Source organism: Oncorhynchus mykiss, chromosome 8, assembly GCF_013265735.2.
Source record: "Oncorhynchus mykiss isolate Arlee chromosome 8, USDA_OmykA_1.1, whole genome shotgun sequence".
NCBI classification, from domain to species: Eukaryota; Metazoa; Chordata; class Actinopteri; order Salmoniformes; family Salmonidae; genus Oncorhynchus; species Oncorhynchus mykiss.
The window spans coordinates 75918080-75944569 of NC_048572.1; the positions used below are offsets into that span (position 1 = coordinate 75918080).

A 26490-nucleotide genomic window follows, 5' to 3' on the forward strand; every position below is an offset into this window, starting at 1 on the left:
AGAGGGACAGATGTGTAGAAGTATAGAGGGACAGATGTGTAGAAGTATAGAGGGACAGAAGTATAGAAGTATAGAGGGACAGATGTGTAGAAGTATAGAGGGACAGATGTGTAGAAGTATAGAGGGACAGATGTGTAGAAGTATAGAGGGACAGATGTGTAGAAGTATAGAGGGACAGATGTGTAGAAGTATAGAGGGACAGATGTGTAGAAGTATAGAGGGACAGATGTGTAGAAGTATAAAGGGACAGATGTGTAGAAGTATAGAGGGACAGATGTGTAGAAGTATAGAGGGACAGATCTATTGAAGGCTAGAGGGACAGATCTATTGAAGGCTAGAGTGACAGATGTGTAGAGGGACAGATGTGTAGAGGGACAGATGTATAGAGGGCTAGAGGGACAGATACGTAGAGATTTAAAGGGCCAGGTGTATTGAGGGATAGATGAATGCAGGGACAGATTTATAGAGGTATAGAGGGACATGTGTAGAGGGCTAGAGGGACAGATGTATAGAGGGACAGATGTGTAGAAGTATAGAGGGACAGATGTATAGAGTGACAGATGTATAGAGGGACAGATGTGTAGAAGTATAGAGGGACAGATGTATAGAGGGACAGATGTATAGAGGGACAGATGTGTAGAAGTATAGAGGGACAGATGTATAGAGGGACAGATGTATAGAGGGCCAGATGTGTAGAAGTATAGAGGGACAGATGTATAGAGGGACAGATGTATAGAGGGACAGATGTGTAGACGGACAGATGTGTAGAGGGACAGATGTATAGAGGGACAGATGTATAGAGGGACAGATGTATAGAGGGACAGATGTGTAGAAGTATAGAGGGACAGATGTGTAGAAGTATAGAGGGACAGATGTATAGAGGGACAGATGTATAGAGGGACAGATGTGTAGAGGGACAGATGTGTAGAAGTATAGAGGGACAGATGTGTAGAGGGACAGATGTATAGAGGGACAGATGTATAGAGGGACAGATGTATAGAAGTATAGAAGGACAGATGTGTAGAAGTATAGAGGGACAGATATATAGAGGGACAGATGTATAGAGGGACAGATAGGTAGAGGGACAGATGTGTAGAAGTATAGAGGGACAGATGTATAGAGGGACAGATGTATAGAAGTATAGAGGGACAGATGTGTAGAAGTATAGAGGGACAGATGTGTAGAGGGACAGATGTATAGAAGTATAGAGGGACAGATGTGTAGAAGTATAGAGGGACAGATGTGTAGAGGGACAGATGTATAGAAGTATAGAGGGACAGATGTGTAGAAGTATAGAGGGACAGATGTGTAGAGGGACAGATGTATAGAGGGACAGATGTGAAGAAGTATAGAGGGACAGATGTATAGAGGGACAGATGTATAGAGGGACAGATGTATAGAGGGACAGATGTGTAGAGGGACAGATGTGTAGAAGTATAGAGGAACAGATGTGTAGAAGTATAGAGGGACAGATGTATAGAGGGGCAGATGTATAGAGGGACAGACAGATGTATAGAGGGACAGACAGATGTGTAGAGGGACAGATGTGTAGAGGGACAGATGTGTAGAAGTATAGAGGGACAGACAGATGTATAGAGGGACAGACAGATGTGTAGAGGGACAGATGTGTAGAAGTATAGAGGGACAGATGTGTAGAAGTATAGAGGGACAGATGTATAGAGGGACAGATGTGTAGAAGTATAGAGGGACAGATGTGTAGAAGTATAGAGGGACAGATGTATAGAGGGACAGATGTATAGAGGGACAGATGTGTAGACGGACAGATGTGTAGAGGGACAGATGTATAGAGGGACAGATGTATAGAGGGACAGATGTATAGAGGGACAGATGTATAGAGGGACAGATGTGTAGAAGTATAGAGGGACAGATGTGTAGAAGTATAGAGGGACAGATGTATAGAGGGACAGATGTATAGAGGGACAGATGTGTAGAGGGACAGATGTGTAGAGGGACAGATGTGTAGAAGTATAGAGGGACAGATGTGTAGAGGGACAGATGTATAGAGGGACAGATGTATAGAGGGACAGATGTGTAGAAGTATAGAGGGACAGATGTATAGAGGGACAGATGTATAGAGGGCCAGATGTGTAGAAGTATAGAGGGACAGATGTATAGAGGGACAGATGTATAGAGGGACAGATGTGTAGACGGACAGATGTGTAGAGGGACAGATGTATAGAGGGACAGATGTATAGAGGGACAGATGTATAGAGGGACAGATGTGTAGAAGTATAGAGGGACAGATGTGTAGAAGTATAGAGGGACAGATGTATAGAGGGACAGATGTATAGAGGGACAGATGTGTAGAGGGACAGATGTGTAGAAGTATAGAGGGACAGATGTGTAGAGGGACAGATGTATAGAGGGACAGATGTATAGAGGGACAGATGTATAGAAGTATAGAAGGACAGATGTGTAGAAGTATAGAGGGACAGATATATAGAGGGACAGATGTATAGAGGGACAGATAGGTAGAGGGACAGATGTGTAGAAGTATAGAGGGACAGATGTATAGAGGGACAGATGTATAGAAGTATAGAGGGACAGATGTGTAGAAGTATAGAGGGACAGATGTGTAGAAGTATAGAGGGACAGATGTGTAGAGGGACAGATGTATAGAAGTATAGAGGGACAGATGTGTAGAAGTATAGAGGGACAGATGTGTAGAGGGACAGATGTATAGAAGTATAGAGGGACAGATGTGTAGAAGTATAGAGGGACAGATGTGTAGAGGGACAGATGTATAGAGGGACAGATGTGAAGAAGTATAGAGGGACAGATGTATAGAGGGACAGATGTATAGAGGGACAGATGTATAGAGGGACAGATGTGTAGAGGGACAGATGTGTAGAAGTATAGAGGAACAGATGTGTAGAAGTATAGAGGGACAGATGTATAGAGGGGCAGATGTATAGAGGGACAGACAGATGTATAGAGGGACAAACAGATGTGTAGAGGGACAGATGTGTAGAGGGACAGATGTGTAGAAGTATAGAGGGACAGACAGATGTATAGAGGGACAGACAGATGTGTAGAGGGACAGATGTGTAGAAGTATAGAGGGACAGATGTGTAGAAGTATAGAGGGACAGATGTATAGAGGGACAGATGTGTAGAAGTATAGAGGGACAGATGTGTAGAAGTATAGAGGGACAGATGTATAGAGGGACAGATGTGTAGACGGACAGATGTGTAGAGGGACAGATGTATAGAGGGACAGATGTATAGAGGGACAGATGTATAGAGGGACAGATGTATAGAGGGACAGATGTATAGAGGGACAGATGTGTAGAAGTATAGAGGGACAGATGTGTAGAAGTATAGAGGGACAGATGTATAGAGGGACAGATGTATAGAGGGACAGATGTGTAGAGGGACAGATGTGTAGAGGGACAGATGTGTAGAAGTATAGAGGGACAGATGTGTAGAGGGACAGATGTATAGAGGGACAGATGTATAGAGGGACAGATGTATAGAAGTATAGAAGGACAGATGTGTAGAAGTATAGAGGGACAGATGTATAGAGGGACAGATGTATAGAGGGACAGATGTGTAGAGGGACAGATGTGTAGAAGTATAGAGGGACAGATGTATAGAGGGACAGATGTATAGAAGTATAGAGGGACAGATGTGTAGAGGGACAGATGTATAGAAGTATAGAGGGACAGATGTGTAGAAGTATAGAGGGACAGATGTGTAGAGGGACAGATGTATAGAAGTATAGAGGGACAGATGTGTAGAAGTATAGAGGGACAGATGTGTAGAGGGACAGATGTATAGAGGGACAGATGTGTAGAAGTATAGAGGGACAGATGTGAAGAAGTATAGAGGGACAGATGTGAAGAAGTATAGAGGGACAGATGTATAGAGGGACAGATGTATAGAGGGACAGATGTGTAGAAGTATAGAGGGACAGATGTGAAGAAGTATAGAGGGACAGATGTATAGAGGGACAGATGTATAGAGGGACAGATGTGTAGAAGTATAGAGGGACAGATGTGAAGAAGTATAGAGGGACAGATGTATAGAGGGACAGATGTGTAGAGGGACAGATGTGTAGAAGTATAGAGGGACAGATGTGAAGAAGTATAGAGGGACAGATGTATAGAGGGACAGATGTATAGAGGGACAGATGTGTAGAGGGACAGATGTGTAGAAGTATAGAGGGACAGATGTGAAGAAGTATAGAGGGACAGATGTATAGAGGGACAGATGTATAGAGGGACAGATGTATAGAGGGACAGATGTGTAGAGGGACAGATGTGTAGAGGGACAGATGTGTAGAAGTATAGAGGGACAGATGTGTAGAAGTATAGAGGGACAGATGTATAGAGGGGCAGATGTATAGAGGGACAGACAGATGTATAGAGGGACAGACAGATGTGTAGAGGGACAGATGTGTAGAGGGACAGATGTGTAGAAGTATAGAGGGACAGACAGATGTATAGAGGGACAGACAGATGTGTAGAGGGACAGATGTGTAGAAGTATAGAGGGACAGACAGATGTGTAGAGGGACAGATGTGTAGAAGTATAGAGGGACAGATGTGTAGAACTATAGAGGGACAGATGTATAGAGGGGCAGATGTATAGAGGGACAGATGTATAGAGGGACAGATGTGTAGAAGTATAGAGGGACAGATGTGTAGAACTATAGAGGGACAGATGTATAGAGGGGCAGATGTATAGAGGGACAGACAGATGTGTAGAGGGACAGACAGATGTGTAGAGGGACAGACAGATGTGTAGAGGGACAGATGTGTAGAAGTATAGAGGGACAGATGTGTAGAAGTATAGAGGGACAGATGTATAGAGGGACAGATGTGTAGAGGGACAGATGTGTAGAGGGACAGACAGATGTGAAGAGGGACAGATGTGTAGATGGACAGATGTGTAGAGGGACAGATGTATAGAGGGACAGACAGATGTGTAGAGGGACAGATGTATAGAGGGGCAGATGTATAGAGGGACAGACAGATGTATAGAGGGACAGACAGATGTGTAGAGGGACAGATGTGTAGAGGGACAGATGTGTAGAAGTATAGAGGGACAGATGTGTAGAAGTATAGAGGGACAGATGTATAGAGGGACAGATGTGTAGAGGGACAGATGTGTAGAGGGACAGATGTGTAGAGGGACAGATGTGTAGAGGGACAGATGTGTAGAGGGACAGATGTGTAGAGGGACAGATGTGTAGAAGTATAGAGGGACAGATGTGTAGAAGTATAGAGGGACAGATGTGTAGAAGTATAGAGGGAGAGATGTGTAGATGTATAGAGGGACAGATGTGTAGAAGTATAGAGGGACAGATGTGTAGAAGTATAGAGGGACAGATGTGTAGATGTATAGAGGGACAGATGTGTAGATGTATAGAGGGACCGATGTGTAGATGTATAGAGGGACAGATGTGTTGAAGTATAGAGGGACAGATGTGTAGATGTATAGAGGGACAGATGTATAGAGGGACAGATGTTTAGAAGTATAGAGGGACAGATGTGTAGAAGTATAGAGGGACAGATGTGTAGATGTATAGAGGGACAGATGTGTAGATGTATAGAGGGACAGATGTGTAGAAGTATAGAGGGACAGATGTGTAGAGGGACAGATGTATAGAGGGACAGATGTGTAGATGTATAGAGGGACAGATGTATAGAGGGACAGATGTGTAGAAGTATCGAGGGACAGATGTGTAGATGTATAGAGGGACAGATGTATAGAAGTATAGAGGGACAGATGTGTAGAAGTATAGAGGGACAGATGTGTAGATGTATAGAGGGACAGATGTGTAGAAGTATAGAAGGACAGATGTGTAGATGTATAGAGGGACAGATGTATAGAGGGACAGATGTGTAGAAGTATAGAGGGACAGATGTGTAGATGTATAGAGGGACAGATGTATAGAAGTATAGAGGGACAGATGTGTAGAAGTATAGAGGGACAGATGTGAAGAAGTATAGAGGGACAGATGTATAGAGGGACAGATGTATAGAGGGACAGATGTATAGAGGGACAGATGTGTAGAGGGACAGATGTGTAGAGGGACAGATGTGTAGAAGTATAGAGGGACAGATGTGTAGAAGTATAGAGGGACAGATGTATAGAGGGGCAGATGTATAGAGGGACAGACAGATGTATAGAGGGACAGACAGATGTGTAGAGGGACAGATGTGTAGAGGGACAGATGTGTAGAAGTATAGAGGGACAGACAGATGTATAGAGGGACAGACAGATGTGTAGAGGGACAGATGTGTAGAAGTATAGAGGGACAGACAGATGTGTAGAGGGACAGATGTGTAGAAGTATAGAGGGACAGATGTGTAGAACTATAGAGGGACAGATGTATAGAGGGGCAGATGTATAGAGGGACAGACAGATGTGTAGAGGGACAGACAGATGTGTAGAGGGACAGACAGATGTGTAGAGGGACAGATGTGTAGAAGTATAGAGGGACAGATGTGTAGAAGTATAGAGGGACAGATGTATAGAGGGACAGATGTGTAGAGGGACAGATGTGTAGAGGGACAGACAGATGTGAAGAGGGACAGATGTGTAGATGGACAGATGTGTAGAGGGACAGATGTATAGAGGGACAGACAGATGTGTAGAGGGACAGATGTATAGAGGGGCAGATGTATAGAGGGACAGACAGATGTATAGAGGGACAGACAGATGTGTAGAGGGACAGATGTGTAGAGGGACAGATGTGTAGAAGTATAGAGGGACAGATGTGTAGAAGTATAGAGGGACAGATGTATAGAGGGACAGATGTGTAGAGGGACAGATGTGTAGAGGGACAGATGTGTAGAGGGACAGATGTGTAGAGGGACAGATGTGTAGAGGGACAGATGTGTAGAGGGACAGATGTGTAGAAGTATAGAGGGACAGATGTGTAGAAGTATAGAGGGACAGATGTGTAGAAGTATAGAGGGAGAGATGTGTAGATGTATAGAGGGACAGATGTGTAGAAGTATAGAGGGACAGATGTGTAGAAGTATAGAGGGACAGATGTGTAGATGTATAGAGGGACAGATGTGTAGATGTATAGAGGGACCGATGTGTAGATGTATAGAGGGACAGATGTGTTGAAGTATAGAGGGACAGATGTGTAGATGTATAGAGGGACAGATGTATAGAGGGACAGATGTTTAGAAGTATAGAGGGACAGATGTGTAGAAGTATAGAGGGACAGATGTGTAGATGTATAGAGGGACAGATGTGTAGATGTATAGAGGGACAGATGTGTAGAAGTATAGAGGGACAGATGTGTAGAGGGACAGATGTATAGAGGGACAGATGTGTAGATGTATAGAGGGACAGATGTATAGAGGGACAGATGTGTAGAAGTATCGAGGGACAGATGTGTAGATGTATAGAGGGACAGATGTATAGAAGTATAGAGGGACAGATGTGTAGAAGTATAGAGGGACAGATGTGTAGATGTATAGAGGGACAGATGTGTAGAAGTATAGAGGGACAGATGTGTAGATGTATAGAGGGACAGATGTATAGAGGGACAGATGTGTAGAAGTATAGAGGGACAGATGTGTAGATGTATAGAGGGACAGATGTATAGAAGTATAGAGGGACAGATGTGTAGAAGTATAGAGGGACAGATGTGTAGATGTATAGAGGGACAGATGTGTAGAAGTATAGAGGGACAGATGTGTAGATGTATAGAGGGACAGATGTGTAGATGTATAGAGGGACAGATGTGTAGAGGGACAGATGTGTAGAGGGACAGATGTGTAGATGTATAGAGGGACAGATGTGTAGATGTATAGAGGGACAGATGTATAGAAGTATAGAGGGACAGATGTGTAGAAGTATAGAGGGACAGATGTGTAGATGTATAGAGGGACAGATGTAAAGTATAGAGGGACAGATGTGTAGAAGTATAGAGGGACAGATGTGTAGAAGTATAGAGGGACAGATGTGTAGAAGTATAGAGGGACAGATGTGTAGATGTATAGAGGGACAGATGTATAGAAGTATAGAGGGACAGATGTGTAGAGGGACAGATGTATAGAGGGACAGATGTATAGAGGGACAGACAGATGTGTAGAAGTATAGAGGGACAGATGTGTAGAAGTATAGAGGGACAGATGTGTAGAAGTATAGAGGGACAGATGTGTAGAAGTATAGAGGGACAGATGTGTAGATGTATAGAGGGACAGATGTATAGAAGTATAGAGGGACAGATGTGTTGAGGGACAGATGTATAGAGGGACAGATGTATAGAGGGACAGACAGATGTGTAGAGGGACAGATGTATAGAGGGACAGATGTGTAGAAGTATAGAGGGACAGATGTATAGAGGGACAGATGTATAGAGGGACAGACAGATGTGTAGAGGGACAGATGTATAGAGGGACAGATGTGTAGAGGGACAGATGTATAGAGGGACAGATGTATAGAGGGAAAGATGTATAGAGGGACAGATGTATAGAGGGACAGATGTATAGAGGGACAGATGTGTAGAAGTATAGAGGGACAGATGTGTAGAGGGACAGATGTGTAGATGTATAGAGGGACAGATGTATAGAGGGACAGATGTTTAGATGTATAGAGGGACAGATGTATAGAGGGACAGATGTATAGAGGGACAGATGTGTAGAAGTATAGAGGGACAGATGTGTAGAAGTATAGAGGGACAGATGTATAGAGGGACAGATGTGTAGAGGGACAGATGTGTAGAGGGACAGATGTATAGAGGGACAGATGTGTAGAAGTATAGAGGGACAGATGTATAGAGGGACAGATGTGTAGAGGGACAGATGTGTAGAGGGACAGATGTGTAGAAGTATAGAGGGACAGATGTGTAGATGTATAGAGGGACAGATGTGTAGATGTATAGAGGGACCGATGTGTAGATGTATAGAGGGACAGATGTGTTGAAGTATAGAGGGACAGATGTGTAGATGTATAGAGGGACAGATGTATAGAGGGACAGATGTGTAGAAGTATAGAGGGACAGATGTGTAGATGTATAGAGGGACAGATGTGTAGATGTATAGAGGGACAGATGTGTAGAAGTATAGAGGGACAGATGTGTAGAGGGACAGATGTATAGAGGGACAGATGTGTAGATGTATAGAGGGACAGATGTAAAGAGGGACAGATGTGTAGAAGTATAGAGGGACAGATGTGTAGATGTATAGAGGGACAGATGTATAGAAGTATAGAGGAACAGATGTGTAGATGTATAGAGGGACAGATGTGTAGATGTATAGAGGGACAGATGTGTAGAAGTATAGAGGGACAGATGTGTAGATGTATAGAGGGACAGATGTATAGAAGTATAGAGGGACAGATGTGTAGATGTATAGAGGGACAGATGTGTAGAAGTATAGAGGGACAGATGTGTAGATGTATAGAGGGACAGATGTGTAGATGTATAGAGGGACAGATGTGTAGAAGTATAGAGGGACAGATGTGTAGATGTATAGAGGGACAGATGTGTAGATGTATAGAGGGACAGATGTGTAGATGTATAGAGGGACAGATGTGTAGATGTATAGAGGGACAGATGTATAGAAGTATAGAGGGACAGATGTGTAGAAGTATAGAGGGACAGATGTGTAGATGTATAGAGGGACAGATGTAAAGAAGTATAGAGGGACAGATGTGTAGAAGTATAGAGGGACAGATGTGTAGAAGTATAGAGGGACAGATGTGTAGAAGTATAGAGGGACAGATGTGTAGATGTATAGAGGGACAGATGTATAGAAGTATAGAGGGACAGATGTGTAGAGGGACAGATGTATAGAGGGACAGATGTATAGAGGGACAGACATATGTGTAGAAGTATAGAGGGACAGATGTGTAGAAGTATAGAGGGACAGATGTGTAGAAGTATAGAGGGACAGATGTGTAGAAGTATAGAGGGACAGATGTGTAGATGTATAGAGGGACAGATGTATAGAAGTATAGAGGGACAGATGTGTAGAGGGACAGATGTATAGAGGGACAGATGTATAGAGGGACAGACAGATGTGTAGAGGGACAGATGTATAGAGGGACAGATGTGTAGAAGTATAGAGGGACAGATGTATAGAGGGACAGATGTATAGAGGGACAGACAGATGTGTAGAGGGACAGATGTATAGAGGGACAGATGTGTAGAGGGACAAATGTATAGAGGGACAGATGTATAGAGGGACAGATGTATAGAGGGACAGATGTATAGAGGGACAGATGTATAGAGGGACAGATGTGTAGATGTATAGAGGGACAGATGTATAGAGGGACAGAAGTATAGAGGGACAGAAGTATAGAGGGACAGAAGTATAGAGGGACAGATGTATAGAGGGACAGATGTGTAGATGTATAGAGGGACAGATGTATAGAGGGACAGATGTATAGAGGGACAGAAGTATAGAGGGACAGATGTATAGAGGGACAGATTGTATTTTTTTCTTCTTTTTTTAATCTAGCCAAGTCAGTTTAGAACAAATTCTTATTACAATGACGGACTAACAGTGAACAGTGGGTTAACTGCCTTGTTCAGTGGCAGAGTGACAGATTTTAACCTTGTCAGCTCGGGCATTCGATGCAGCAACCTTTCAGTTACTTGCCCAACACTCTAACCACTAGGTTACCGGCCGTCTTTCACTCGTAATGTAACATGCGTGACACTGCATTGGCCCATAGGGACATTCCCAAGTCAAATCAGCGTGTGTGTGTGTGTGTGTGAGAGAGAGAGAATGTCTCACATGATGGGTGCCTTGGTTCACCCTCAGTTCTGAGAGAGGGCAGGGAAACAGCTCTGAGAGAGGGCAGGGAAACAGCTCTGAGAGAGGGCAGGGAAACAGCTCAGAGAGAGGGCAGGGAAACAGCTCAGAGAGAGGGCAGGGAAACAGCTCAGAGAGAGGGCAGGGAAACAGCTCAGAGAGAGGGCAGGGAAACAGCTCAGAGAGAGGGCAGGGAAACAGCTCAGAGAGAGGGCAGGGAAACAGCTCAGAGAGAGGGCAGGGAAACAGCTCAGAGAGAGGGCAGGGAAACAGCTCAGAGAGAGGGCAGGGAAACAGCTCAGAGAGAGGGCAGGGAAACAGCTCAGAGAGAGGGCAGGGAAACAGCTCAGAGAGAGGGCAGGGAAACAGCTCAGAGAGAGGGCAGGGAAACAGCTCAGATAGAGGGCAGGGAAACAGCTCAGAGAGAGGGCAGGGAAACAGCTCAGAGAGAGGGCAGGGAAACAGCTCAGAGAGAGGGCAGGGAAACAGCTCAGAGAGAGGGCAGGGAAACAGCTCAGAGAGAGGGCAGGGAAACAGCTCAGAGAGAGGGCAGGGAAACAGCTCAGAGAGGGCAGGGAAACAGCTCTGAGAGAGGGCAGGGAAACAGCTCTGAGAGAGGGCAGGGAAACAGCTCTGAGAGAGGGCAGGGAAACAGCTCTGAGAGAGGGCAGGGAAACAGCTCTGAGAGAGGGCAGGGAAACAGCTCTGAGAGGGCAGGGAAACAGCTCAGAGAGGGCAGGGAAACAGCTCAGAGAGAGGGCAGGGAAACAGCTCAGAGAGAGGGCAGGGAAACAGCTCAGAGAGAGGGCAGGGAAACAGCTCAGAGAGAGGGCAGGGAAACAGCTCAGAGAGAGGGCAGGGAAACAGCTCAGAGAGGGCAGGGAAACAGCTCTGAGAGAGGGCAGGGAAACAGCTCTGAGAGAGGGCAGGGAAACAGCTCTGAGAGAGGGCAGGGAAACAGCTCTGAGAGAGGACAGGGAAACAGCTCTGAGAGAGGACAGGGAAACAGCTCTGAGAAAGGGGTGTAGAATAAAACCATTTTTAAAAAATCATCCCTCACAGTGTTGAAGAGTATTGCAATTCACCAGTACTAAGTCAAATATATAATTTTAATATATATGCTGGCTCAGTATATCTGCAGGCTCTGGTTTAGTACAGCCCTTATCAGACAGTTGACTGTAGTGATACAGTAGATTAAATTATGTCGGATTCTAGAGGTCTGAAAAACACCAATTAAATGTAAATGTTTTTATTTTGTAACATTTTTGGGAAAATATAAACCACACAACCTTTGACAGGCGCATCATCACAACCATACACTCACAGGACAGCTACTGTATGTACAGGATATACAACAACATCAATATAGCGCTCCGTATTCAATAACACACCATCACAATCCCTTGGCAAAAAACCACAAGGCATATGGAGAGAAAAACTTCAAATATATCCTTTCCCCTCCCTCTCATCCGACTCCCCAATAAGCGGCGAAAGTCCTTTTGGCTTGTCATGATCGCTATTAAAGCATAATAAAATCAATCGTTTTTTACAATTGGGTGGCAGTCCACAAAGCTATAGAATACTAAAATGATCATATTTGAGACAAACACTGAACTGTTTTTGAAACACATTTTGAAAGTAAAGCCAGAAAGTTATTGCGAGAACTTTAGGAATGTGCTGCCATTTATGATTTATTCACATATTGTCCAACCCAATTAGATCAGTAGTTTAATGAGAAACAGCTGAACGCCTACCAAACACAGAACACACAATCAAACATTCAAAGATGCTATAGCTAACTATCCAGCTAAAATCACATAAATGCTAATGGTAACAATCACAGGAGGTTGGTGGCACCTTAATTGGAGAGGACGGGCTCGTGGTAAGGGCTGGAGAAGATTTTGATACCATTCCAACAATACATCAGACACAAGGTTTCCAGGTGTTTGATATCATTCCATTCACTCCGTTCCAGACATTATTATGAGCCGTCCTCCCCTCAGCAGCCTCCACTGGTAACAATATCAAACAGTGTAAAAGCAATTTAACAAAGGTATAAAAATGAATTAAGTCTAAGTAGTATATGGGAGTATATAAGTCTGAGTAGTATATGGGATATGTTCAGATATTATACTGTATAATTAACGTTTTTACAACCTACTTGCAATGTTCATATAATGTTCCGTATGTCTCAAGTCAGGCATTTGCACTATGATGCCTCTTTGGGTTTGGCTTATGTCATGTATCTTATGAACATTCATATAGAGGTTCTAATCAGGAACAGCCACACCCGGCAATGTCATTTCTCTACAATATGACCACCCGATGTTGTGCCATTCATTATCAATAATACTGATATTTGATTGTCTGCACTAAACTTCCATCCACTCCTCCTTCCCCCAATGATCCTGCTTCCCATCAACCCTCTCCCAGCTACACATCCCAGACCATTCACTTTCATAGGCAACACTCAAAGTGCACTTGAGTACTTCACCCTCCAGTCAGAGGAGACTTTACTGGATTAGAGCACTTCTTTTCTCCAAGTGGTTTTAAACTACATCAACTATACCTGAATAAGGGCACTTCTTATGACCTTGTCATAATGGTTTAAGTCAGAATCAGGTTTATATGACTGATCTTCAATTAGTCCTTTAAGGTAGATCATAGGTTACTTCGTTGAGTACTTCTCTGCACTGCGCAGGGCCCCTCTCATGCTGAAGTGTACTTGTTAGTAGCTCGTGAGTTGCTCTGGTCGGAGGCCCGGTCTGAGACTTTGAGCTTCATACAGGACTGTTTCTCATCCATCAACATCTCAGCTGGCAGACACCAGCAACACAGACATGACTAGAGCGAGAGAGAGCAAGAGAGAGCGAGAGAGAGAGAGCACGAGAGAGAGAGAGAGAGAGAGCGAGAGCACGAGAGAGAGAGAGAGAGAGAGAGAGAGAGAGAGAGCACGAGAGAGAGAGAGAGAGAGCACGAGAGAGAGAGAGAGAGAGAGCACAAAAGAGAGAGAGAGAGCACGAGAGAGAGAGAGAGCACGAGAGAGAGAGCACGAGAGAGAGAGAGCACGAGAGAGAGAGAGCACGAGAGAGAGAGAGCACGAGAGAGAGAGCACGAGAGAGAGAGCACGAGAGAGAGAGCACGAGAGAGAGAGCACGAGAGAGAGAGCACGAGAGAGAGAGCACGAGAGAGAGAGCGAGAGCACGAGAGAGAGAGAGAGAGAGAGAGCACGAGAGCACGAGAGAGAGAGAGAGAGAGAGAGAGAGCACGAGAGAGAGAGCACGAGAGAGAGAGAGAGAGAGAACGAGAGAGAGAGAGCACGAGAGAGAGAGAGAGAGAGCACGAGAGAGAGAGCACACGAGAGAGAGAGAGAGAGCACGAGAGAGAGAGAGAGAGAGAGCACGAGAGAGAGAGAGAGAGAGAGAGAGAGCACGAGAGAGAGAGAGAGAGAGAGCACGAGAGAGAGAGAGAGAGAGAGAGCACGAGAGAGAGAGAGAGAGAGCACGAGAGAGAGAGAGAGAGAGAGAGCACGAGAGAGAGAGAGAGAGAGAGAGCACGAGAGAGAGAGAGAGAGAGCACGAGAGAGAGAGAGAGCACGAGAGAGAGAGAGAGGACATTAGTTATTTGGACATTTAACACCATTTGGCACGCTGTTAGATGCAGTATGTGTCTGTGTCTGTGTCTGTGTCTGTGTCTGTGTCTGTGCGTGCACATATGTCTTACCCTGAAGCAGATCTTGAAACGCTTGCTGACCATGTAGAGAGCGATGGGGTTGATGCAGGAGTTAAGAGACGCCATGTTGATCCCGATGTAGTCTAGCACCAGGAAGAAACTGGAGAAACACACAGTCCTATTTCATCTCTCTCCTTTTTCACAATATTACAGTCAATGTAGCGAGGGTGGGGCACATAGGCATCTTAAGGAAAACAGTTTGAAGTGTATGAGAGTATGTGGTCCTCACCTGAGCAGTTCACAGCGGTTAGGGTCTTTCTCATCATAGATGGTGAGCTTGAGGATGCGGCTGAGATGGAGAGGCAACCAGCACAGAGCAAACACCAGCACCAGGCAGAACACGGTCTTAGCCACCTCACGCCTCTACACACAGACAGAGAGAGGAATCAATCAACCCACCAATCAATCTAGCTACAGTGCCCTTCATAAATATAGGGACATTACAATATATTTTTGTAACCTTCATTTAACTAGGCAAGTCAGTTTGTTATTTACAATGACGGCCTACCAGGGAACAGTGGGTTAACTGACAGATGTTTACCTTGTCAGCTCGGGGATTTGATCTAGCAACCTTTCAGTTACTGGCCTAACGCTCTAACCACTAGGCTACCTGCCAAGCCTAAATATTAAAGATGAAATAAAGGCTGGAGAGAGAGGTCACCTGTTTCAGATGGTCACTCAGGGCGATCTGGACTCCGTTCTTCTTCCTCAGCATCTCACAAGTCATCAGGGTGTAGAAGACGGCGGTGACGGCCAGAGGGAGGCAGAAATACACACTGAACAGCCACCAGTCCTTAGCTGACTTGTAGAACTGGAAGGACACAAAGGAAATACACATATATATAGGACACACAACATAATGCACCAACTCATTGACCTTGTGGTTAAAGGGTCCACCCTGAGATTTGAAGGTTGGGAGTTCGATCCCCGGCCGAGTTGTACCAAAGACTAAAAATGGGACACGACGCGTCTCTGAGTGGGGGTAAGGCCCTGCGATAGACTAGCGTCCAGGGGGTGTACTTGTACATCAAGCTGCTCGCATACACTCCGTTTAAAGGGATACTCCGGGATTTTGGCATTGAGGCCTTTATCTACTTCAGAGAGTCAGGTGAACTCGTGGATACCATTATTACGTCTCTATGAAGGAAGTTAGAGGTGGGTTTGTGAGACAATGTTATCTGGCATTAGCACAATAACTAGAAATGAGTTAGCAACTGCGCTAGCGCTACTTAGCAACTTCCTTCAAACTGAATGCAGAGACATAAAAATATTATCCATGAGTTCATCTGACTCTGAGGAAGTAGATAAAGGGCTTCATTGGCAAAATCTCGAAGTATCCCTTTAAGTGTATTGCAATTCACAATGCAAAATACCCATCAGAAAGATCCACGGACAGTAGAGGAAATCTGACTCTGATTGGTCCTGTTGCCTTGGGAGTTAGTTGGGAGCCAAACCCTAATGCTGAAGTATGAGGGAGTGAAGAAGAGTGAGGAGAAGTAACCTCAAGCAGACCTCAAGGGTCTCTCTAACTCAGAGTTCAGTCTTGGTAAAACGTCAACTAGCACTCCATCTAAAACCTCTCTGGGACGACAACTACACAAGTTCAAGCTATCATCTAACGGTCACTCTGAGACACACACACACCGCACAAACACACACAGATGTACTCGAACCTGTGAAAACACAGAAACACACTAAAACTACCTTATCCAGACAAACAGGGGCCTCATAAGTCATATGATTTATATTTTCCAGAGTGACCACTAGGGGAGAGTCAGCACACAGCTGCAGCTTCCCACATCAGACCCCAGCCTGGGACACTCCATATAGTATTTTTTGTGTGTGTGTGTGTGTGTGTGTGTGTACATACCCTCATAAAGTCTGAATTCTGCATGGGGTGTAGCAGACAAATGCGGAGGTGCTCTCCTTTGTAGTCCATGGCGATCATGTCGAAGGCTATAGCTTCAGGGACAGCCAGCAGGATAGACAGCAGCCAGATGAGTGCGATCTCTATAGCCGTCCACTTGGGAACACCGATCCCCTTGATACGGTTCCACGACGCTACTGCTCGGTACCTGGAAGAGGATGAGACAGGGAGGAACATTATGGGGATATCCTCTCTCTCTCTCTGTGTGTGTGTGTGTGTGTGTGTGTGTGTGTGTGTGTGTGTGTGTGTGTGTGTGTGTGTGTGTGTGTGTTAGCGTACCTGTCGATGCTCAGAGCACACAGGCTCAGCACAGTAATGCCCACTGAAGCTTTCTGGACAAAAGGCACTAGTTTGCACAGACCCACACCAAATGGCCAGTCCTCCGCTAGGAGCTAGGGGAAGAGTGATAAAGAGTTCAGGGTTACTCACACAGGAATGATCTGAGTTTGGAGGAACGTGATTAAAATGCTATCGTGTCATTTCTACTTGGTGTATACTGGGTAAGTAGGATAGCATAACCCAGAATCTCACTCTATACACATTTCAACTAATCTACTTAATGATATGGACAAAAAGAACACCCATGGCAAAGGATAACCAGTCATGAGTAAAATATGAGAATCTATATAGGCTGAACCCTGGCTAACCTGTATTGGGGTTTATGGTTTTCATGCCTGCTTATGAGGCCTATTGGAATCACATGTGGAGGTAAACACCAAGCTGACCATAGATCAGCATGTGGAGGCAATCTCACCCTACTGTATTGGAATCACATGTGGAGGTAAACACCAAACTGACCAAAGATCAGCATGTGGAGGCAATCTCACCCTACTGTATTGGAATCACATGTGGAGGTAAACACCAAACTGACCATAGATCAGCATGTGGAGGCAATCTCACCCTACTGTTTTGGAATCACATGTGATTTTATCTCCATAGAACACAGGTAGATTCTTCTGGTATGCAGTTAATCATTTAAACATGTTTGGCTTCCCATAATGCCAATATCTATAATACTCTCTCTCTCTCTCTCTCTCTGTATGTGTATATATATATATATATATATATATATATCTCACACACGTACCCTCGCTCTCTCTCTCTCTCTCTCTCTCACACACACACACACACACACACACACACACACACACACACACACACACACACACACACACACACACACACACCTAATAGTCCAAATATACAGGATATTCAAGCATAACAGAGAGAGAAAGTCATGTGGATTGTGGTATGGCTCAGACAAAGGAAAACGTGCTACAGAGATGGAGGTACAATGTGGTCTGAGAAGAAGAAAGTATTTGGCTTGCAGACAAGTGTCTGAGCTTGATATGATTCTGGCCTGCCTGGAGGGATTTTTTAAAATATCAAAACAAGCTTACTGGGGACAGAGAACATATTTTTGGCTCAGTATTCCTGTTTCTCAGCTTGTTAACTAACCCTGTGTGTGTGCGCTTGCGTGTTGTGTAGCCTACATGCATGCCGAGCCTATGTTGGTGTGTTTGATTGTTCTCACCTTGTACACGTTAATGGGAATATCAATCACAATGTGCAGCAGGTCTCCCAGCGCCAGGCTCCCTATGAGAATATTGGGCCCGTTGCGCATGCACTTGTTCCGGTAAATGATTCTGAGGAGCGTGGAGTTCCCGATAATACCGACAACAAACACGAGACATGATACTACCGTGTTGATGTACTTAAATGTGTCTCTGATCTCCGTGGGTCCCGAGCACATCGGTGGCAAAGGTCGCATGCGCCGAGCAGTGGAGACATTGGCGTTGAACCTGTCCTCTCTACCAGAGAATACTGGTTTCTGGGTGGCGGACGGATGGACGTCTGGGCGCGGGTCTTGCGAAACCGGTGTTCGGGTGGCTTGTCCGGTAACCACGAGGAGATGTCCCGCCAGGAGAACCAGTGGGAAACAGATGAACAAGGTATTCGCCATAATCGACAGGAGTCCCGTCTGCTCATAAACACATGAAAAGTTTAGGCTACAACATTTATAACGGACACTTTTTCCAATAGCCCATGAGTTAGAAAACCTGATAGCTTACAATATCCCCAACGTGCAGCTAAATTCTATGTAAAGAGGCATGAGCAGGCGAATGTCAGTAAAACCCCTTTCTTACCTGTAAGACGGAAATAAGATTCCCTAAGGATCCTTTGACTAACACGTCAGAAAATGTTTCGTGGGTCTATTATTCCAACTATGTCATGGGTATCTTGTCCAAACTGTCCTCATCACTTCTCTTCTCACGTCCGCATGAAGTTTGATGCTGATCTTTGTCTGGTAAATGCTGGTTTGTGTGTGCTCTTTGACTCTTTTTTAATCAAGTTTGAATTGGTCAAATAGCTCCAAAAAGTTATAAAATGAATCAAAATGTCCTTGGTCAGTGCTCCGGTTTGACTGAACAGCATTCTATCCTTCTCTGGTCACGTTACCCTACTGGTTCCGCACGCTGACGGTGGTCTAACTTTAAATCCTCGAGCACTGTTATCGGTTAGAGGTTACTGCCTCTGCTCAACCCCTCCCTTCTTCTGAGAGAGAGGGTGACAGAGAGCGAGAATGAATGAACAATGCAGTGAATATAATTGATTGTAAGCCAGAGGGATAGCTGCTTAAAAGTTAATTACTGTTCTATAAAGTGAGGGGAAGTAGAGAGGGGTGTTATTTTTATGACCGTGCAACATTGTACGCTATGACTGGGATGTGTCTTGTCACCTTGGGACAGGAGTCAGGACAAGAGCACTATAGACTTCAGACATTTTTTCAGGAATTCCTTCATCCAAGTGAACTGGATTTACCCGATTAGCGAGTTGTGGAGTTAAAAATCGTGTATTGTTCGGCTTAAACATTGTTTGCTAGATGATAATCTATACAATTCTGTGGGATCTATATTCTATCCACACCTGCGGCTGTTTTCTATGGACTGAATTGCTGGCTGCCAGAATACCGTCAGTGCCCGTGATTGATCACCATCCCAGAGGTGGAGAGAGAGAGGGGGAGAGCATGGCATGGATCCTGATCGTGAAAATTACTTAGAAGAAGTCGTCTCCTGAGACCTCTTATAACCGTTGCTACATTTAATTGCGCCATTGCTGAAAAGACTACGCACGCACAGAAATATTGAGACGTATAATCTTGGCGCACGCCATACATACGCATGTTTCCCGTTATAAATCAGACCTGTTGTGAAATTGCTCGCCTGAAAAACGCCCATCATTCACCTTTTATGGTGACAATAACGCCCTTATTTTCTGTATTGGCCCTACTTAGAAGTATTGGAATTAGGCCAAGACAGTATCTAAGGAAATAGCAATGCATGGAGAACTTGGTCAAATGTGTTTGGAGGCGTTGGCAGAATGTGTTTGGAGGGGTTGGCAGAATGTGTTTGAAGGGGTTGGCAGAATGTGTTTGAAGGGGTTGGCAGAATGTGTTTGAAGGGGTTGGCAGAATGTGTTTGAAGGGGTTGGCAGAATGTTTTCTTTTGCAGTTTACAGCAAATGTCACTATCTGACCGTGTCTGAAAGACAACTATTGCACATTGTTGTGGACCTGTAAACAGATCGTTGGAATGTAATCGTGTTTTGCATTGACTTTTTCTGAACCTAATGTGCTGCACTGCCTGCGAACTCTGAAACATTGTCTACTAAAAACCTAAAAACTAGTAGGCACTTCAATGCAAAATACCAACCTCTGTTCACCTGAAAAATTGTAGTGTTATAAACCGCGCTCCCCTTTCGGATGCAAACAATACATTATTATAATAGGCTATCTAATAGGCACAGTGAAAGCTGCGCATGGTCAATTGTTGTATGGCTACACCATGGCCAGAAAAGATGAGGAATTCATTCTGCAATGGTTATGATATATGTAGTATGCATTAGGCCTATGGTGATAAATTATATATTGTCTACTCGAGAAATTTGACATTGAGGTAGACCTATCAGCCTACAAACATCAATGGGAAAGGTGAACCGACTGTTCCACCTTAAACCGCGCTTCGGATCAAATAGAGAAAAATACTTCATAACAAAATAACTGGTAGCTAAATATAATAACAAGATGCAATCATTTGCTGTTAGTGAGAAGAGCGAAAATCCATTTATTTATCTTTGCATTAAAAAAATAATTAGAAATAGGCATCTACAGAGCCTTCAGGGAGTATTCACATCCCTGGACTTTTTCCACGTTGCGTTACAGTCGGAATTTAAAATGGATACATTTTAGTTTTTTTTGTCACAAGCCTTCACACAATACCACATAATGTCAACATGTTTACATATCTTGTCTTGTGTCAATAAGTATTCAACCCATTTGTTATGGCAAGCCTAAATAAGTTAATGAGTAAAAATGTGCTTAACAAGTCACATAATAAGTTGCATAGACTCACTGTGTGTAATAATAGTGTTTAACATGATTTTTAAATGACTACCTCATCTCTGTACCCATACATACAATTATCTGTAAGGTCCCTCAGTTGAGTAGTGCATTTCAAACAGATTCTACCACAAAGACAAGGGAGGTTTTTCCAATGCCTTGCAAAGAAGGACACCTTATCAAGGCTCAGGAAAAGACCCAGATGCAGACAATTCAAATAATGGACGTTTATTATATAAACAGGGGGCATGCAAAGGACAGGTCCAGGGCAGGCAGGGTTTGGTAGTCCAGGACAGACAATAGGCTGTGAGACATAGGTTTAATCCTAGACACATGAAAAGTGGGATGTATACGGAGGGCACAGGGCAACAGAAGACAAACAGCAGAGGGGCTAAGTATCTTGGAGATGGGGAAAGGGCCGATAAAACAGGGGGAAAGTTTGCGGGACTCCACCCAGAGGGGCAGATCCCGAGTGGACAGCCATACCCTCTGCCCGAGACAATACTGGGGAGCCGGGGTCCAGTGGCGGTCCGCCTGTCATCAATACCTGGAGGTGGTCTTGAGAAGAACTGACCGGGCTCTCTTCCAGTTACGGCGACAGAAGCGGACGGATATCTGGGCTGAGGGTATGTCGACCTCTTTCTCTTGCTCCGGGAAGAGCGGTGGCCGATATCCCAGGGAACACTCAAAGGACTAGAGACCAGTGGCAGAGCAGGGGAGGGTGTTGCGGGCGTTCTCAACCCACACTAGTTGCTGGCTCCAGGTGGTGGGGATGGCGGAGACAAGGCAGCAAAGAGTCATCTCCAGGTCCTCATTGGCTCGCTCCGACTGGCTGTTAGACTGGGGGTGGAACCCGGAGAACAGGCTGGCCGACGACCCAATGAGCGTGCAGTACACCTTCCAGAACCTGGACGAGAACTGAGGACCCCGGTCGGAGACCATGTCCACCGGGAGCCCAGGGCCATCTCTATGGCAGAGGAATGAAATGGGTGGCTTTGGAAAACTGTAAGGATGACAGTGTTGCCATCAGACAGGGGGAGACCATTGACGAAGTCCAGGGATATGTGAAACCAGGGACGGTAAGGGACAGGAAGTGGTTGAAGGAGGCCAGCCTGAGCTTACCGAGGAGTCTTCTTCTGCGCACACATCGTGCAGGCGGTGACGAACACAGACGTCAGGGACCATGTTAGGCAACCAAAAGCTTTGTCGCACAAAGGCCAGGGTCCAACGGGAGCCCGGGTGGCTGTTCGGCTGGGAACGCTGTGTCTCACGGACCTGATTCTCTATTCCCCAGCTGAGTGCCGTCGCCAGACACGAGGTGGGAAGGATGGTCTCGGGGTCTGACGGTGTTTCACGCCGGGCTATAGCGGCGTGAAAGCACATCCGGCTTGACATTCTTAGATCCCAGGCAGTAGGAGATGGTGAAAAGCAGGGCCCTCCTAAGCTTGGTTGGAATTGAGACGCTTGGCGGTGCGGAGATATTCCAGGTTGTTGTGATCCGTCCACACAATGAAAGGATGTTCCACCCCCTCCAACCAGTGCCTCCATTCCTCCAACGCGATCTTCACCCCTAGAAGCTCACGATTCCCCACATCATAATTCCTCCCCATGGCGTCAAGACGATGGGAGGAGGCGGCGCAGGGATGTAACTTGAGGTCCAGGGCAGAACGCTGGGACAGGACAGCCCCCACTCTGACATCCAAAGTGTCGGCCTCCACCACGAACTGACAGGACGGGTCAGGATGAACTAATACGGGAACTGTGGTGAAGCAGCTGGGGACTACGTGAACAGAACCTTGGGAGAGGTGAGTGCAGACAGGGGGAAAGCCAGGGTGCGGCACATCCCAGGAAGCGTTGCATCTGCACTCTAGACGTAGGTTGGGGCAAATCCACCACAGCTCTCACCTTTCTGGGATCCATCTGTACATTCCCCACAGCGATGATGTAACCAAGGAAGGGGGTGGTGGATCAATGGAATTTGCAATTTTCCGCTTTCACAAAAAACTGGTTCTCCAGGAGGCGCTGGAGGACCTGTCAGACATGGAGCACGTGTTCTTGGGCTGAGCGGGAGAAAACGAGGATGTCAGAGGTAGATGAAGACGAACCGGTTCAACATGTCGCAGAGAACATGTCATTAACCAGGGCCTGGACCACAGCTGGAGCGTTGGTTAGACCAAATGGCATGACCTGATATTCGTAGTGACTGCAGGGCATGTTGAAGGCAGTCTTCCACTCATCCCCTTTCCGTATCCACACCAGATGGTAGGCGTTCCGCAGGTCCAACTTGGAGAAAACGGTGGCCCCCTGGAGTGGCTCGAAGGCTGAGGCGATGAGTGGTAGCGGATAGCGGTTCTTAAGAGTGTCATCATATATTATTGCACAAGGTTACTACTAGGCTAATTTTGCCACCTTGCAATGCAATACTTCAACCACTAGAAACTGTGCATACACATGGTTTGCGGGAGGATAAGCACGTTATCACGTCAAGTTCCATTTTTATAAATCCCAACTTTTGCGTGAAAACTGGCGCACCCATGTTTTGGGGCATATTTTGTGCGTACACAATGTTTTTATAAATAAGTCCCCAGCTCATGATCTGCTCTCTCTCAACTCTCTACACCTTCTAGTAAGTCCCAGCACAGGGTGCGTTTTTGTGTGTGTTCAGAGAAAACCAGACATGTTCCTCTTCTCCCGTACCCTCCCCAGGCTTCACCATTCTACTTCTTATTTTCAATCACCCCTTATTAGAACAGATTGGAAGTTGGAGAATTCATAGGCAATATACTAGGGGAATGTAAGTATAGCGTTGGTTTATTTGTAAAGTTGACAACGTTTGCAGTCCTCTTGATTTTTGCCTTTAAAGAAATGCCCCAGTTGGCAAAATGACTGATACCTCTGCGTTAGGACAATGGAGAGTGTTGTGAGCATGTTGTCTGTAACAAGTGATGATTCTTCATCCAAGGGATATTAATACAGTCTCAACTAGGACCCCTCATTGGCATCCAACAGAGAGCCTGATCTTTAATCCCAATAGCTCTAAACCATGTCCTCAATCCTGCTGAGTAAAGTCTGGTGTGACCCAGCCACCTAGCCCTAGGCCATGCACACACACAGGGCTCAATACAGGACAGCTTGATGCCCCTTGTTGAAAGGGAGCAGAAGAAGCATCACTTGTTTCACTCAACACCCGCCTTTGTCTTCCAGTTTTCCTGTATATTGTTTGGTGCAGAGAGGGTAAAAATTAGTCTGAGTTACTGTAGGTTATGTTGAGGAAATAGGCAACAAGCTCTCACAGTCTCAATGCAGAATCTGACGTTTGTCAATAAAAGTCACACTTCTAAGGTTAAGTCAAGGCATTCATTCCGAATGGTTAAGGTAAGGGTTAATGTTTGGGATAGGGTTAAACATTTGTATTTTTTTTAAAGAGTGACCAGCACTGGGATTTAACACGTGACCCTTGGAGCAGAGCTTGTCTACTTGATGGTAAAAGCACTCACCATGGCCCTTAGTGGCCGGTTTTGAAGTCATCTTCCAATGTCCCGCTTATTTGGACGGACGTGGAATTTCACAGTGGATCTTGAGCAACCTGGCTGAAATAGGAGAATATGTGACAACCCAATGAGCATGGGGCCCTTTTTTTATCAAGGTTCCGCCACCCCCCATAGTGACGAATGACATTGTTTTGATGTGTCTACATGCGTGGCTACGCTACGTAGCTATGCTGGCATGATCATATCTTGTGCACCAGCTTGATAATGGCTAAGGTTAGCTAGCTAACATAACTGAGAAACTGTTATGTATGATCCTTGAACAAATGACAAACCAAATCAAATGTCACACGCGCCGAATACAACAAGTGTAGACCTTACCGTGAAATGCTTACTTACAAGCCCTTAACCAACAATGCAGAGTGAAAAAAATAAAACAAGTCTATAAATACAGATAAACTAAAGTAACACCATAAAACAACAATAACGAGGCTATATCCAGGGAGTACCGGTACCAAGCCAATGTGAGGGGGTACAGGTTAGTTTAGGTAATTGAGGCAATATGTAGGTAGGGGTAAAGTGACTATGCATAGATAACAGCGAGTAGCAGCAGCGTACAAAAGGGGGTCAATAAAATAGTTGTGTAGCCATTTGATTAACTGTTCAGCAGTCTAATGGCTTGGTGGTAGAAGCTGTTAAGGAGCCTTTAGGACCTAGACTTGGCACACCAGTATCGCTTGCAGTGCGGTAGCAGAGAGAACAGTCTATGATTTGGGTAGCTGGAGTCTTTGAACATGACACCGCCTGGTATAGAAGTCCTGGATGGCAGGAAGCTTGGCTCCAGTGATGTACTGGGCCATACGCACTACCCTCTGTAGCGCCTTGCGGTCGGATGCTGAGCAGTTACCATACCAACCGGTGATGAAACCAGTTAGGATTCTCTTGATGGTGCAGCTGTAGACCTTTGAGGATCTGGGGACCCATGCCAAATCTTTTCAGTCTCCTGAGGGGGAATAGGCATTGTTGTGTTTTGGTGACCTGGCTTCCACGCTGTATTCAGGGTGAAGCGAACCCGTGCACATACGCCGATACTGTGTGTAACTGTGTGAGAGAGGTTAGTCTTGCATCTCACTCATCTCAATATCTGTGGCGCTGCTCGAGGCAACGTCATTTCATTGAGTCTACATCAAACTACTTTTTAAAAATACTTCCGCTAGCAATACAACGGTGTGTAGTCATGCAAGGCATTCTATCAACATCCACTGCTTGGGTGGTGCATTGCACTATGGGTAGCATAGTCTGTTATTAACACATAACACGTTAACTAGCCTGTTTTTCTAGCTAGCCATATACTTAGGTTGTTGTTTAATTTATTTCAACTGGCTAACTTGCTATCTAAAATTAAAATGTGTTAACAAGTTAATTAAAGTCTATACAATGTAAACTGTGGTCGTTGTATCTTTCTCGTCCATGTCAATATAGCCACGTAGAGAAACATACAGTAGCTATTAAAACAACCTAATTTGTCACTATAGGGATGAAGGAACCTTGTTAACAAAGTACCCCATCTGAAAAGGGTAGTCCGTGCTCATTGGGTTGTCACAAATACGCCCCAAAACTGAATGTAAATCCATCTCATCCATCTCAGGGTGGGGTCGTGGGGACGTACTTTTTTATACTCTTGATAAACTTCAACCTGCATTTCACCATTCTCAAATTAAATGCAACAGTATGATGCAAAGTGATGGGTTGATGCACATGCAGATCGAGAGGGTGGGTGAATGTGGACATTGGAGAATGGAGAGAGAAAGTGAGAATAGAGAGAGAAAGATACATTAGATTAAGAGTTGTTTAGGTATGGCCAGAGGGTTAGAGGGTAGATCAGTGGTATTCAATGCCGGGGTGGGGTCGCCAAAATGTAAAGAAAAATGTACTTTTGGGGAGAGGGGGGGGATCAAAAAATTAAGAGTACAGATTATTGTATGAGACAATATACATTTTTGAGAAAGATCATTTCTAAAATTTTATTGAGTAAATGTGTTTGATTTCTTTTCATTTAGAAAATATATTAAAATGTAATGAAATGAAGGCTATTTGTTTATGTAAACATTTTAATTTACTGATTTAAGGTTGTGTCTTTAGATTTGGGGTGGGTTTGTGAGAAATGGGGTGGGTTTGTGAGAAATGCTTCGGGG

General features: G+C 45.0%; 1 protein-coding gene across 1 annotated transcript; it reads right to left on the reverse strand.

Annotated features, from left to right (window-relative positions):
- Positions 1-11980: 11980 nt before the first annotated feature.
- Positions 11981-18957, reverse strand: LOC110530639 (endothelin receptor type B). Its single transcript, XM_021613853.2, has 8 exons — positions 18556-18957; positions 17943-18389; positions 16688-16800; positions 16352-16556; positions 15143-15292; positions 14711-14844; positions 14473-14581; positions 11981-13593 (listed from the first exon to the last, which is right to left on the reverse strand). Exons 2-8 carry the CDS (start codon positions 18369-18371, stop codon positions 13459-13461), a joined length of 1275 nt encoding a protein of 424 aa, XP_021469528.1. The 5' UTR covers positions 18372-18389; positions 18556-18957; the 3' UTR covers positions 11981-13458.
- Between the last annotated feature and the right edge of the window lie 7533 nt (positions 18958-26490).

Excerpts from the sequence above, each read along its gene's own strand:
- LOC110530639 (XM_021613853.2), bottom strand. The coding sequence starts at position 18,371 with ATGGCGAATACCTTGTTCATCTGTTTCCCACTGGTTCTCCTGGCGGGA. Across the intron at positions 16,557-16,687 it reads TGTGCTCTGAGCATCGACAG|GTACCGAGCAGTAGCGTCGT; the intron begins GTACGCTAACAC and ends ATCCTCTTCCAG. Across the intron at positions 15,293-16,351 it reads AGAATTCAGACTTTATGAGG|TTCTACAAGTCAGCTAAGGA; the intron begins GTATGTACACAC and ends GTGTCCTTCCAG.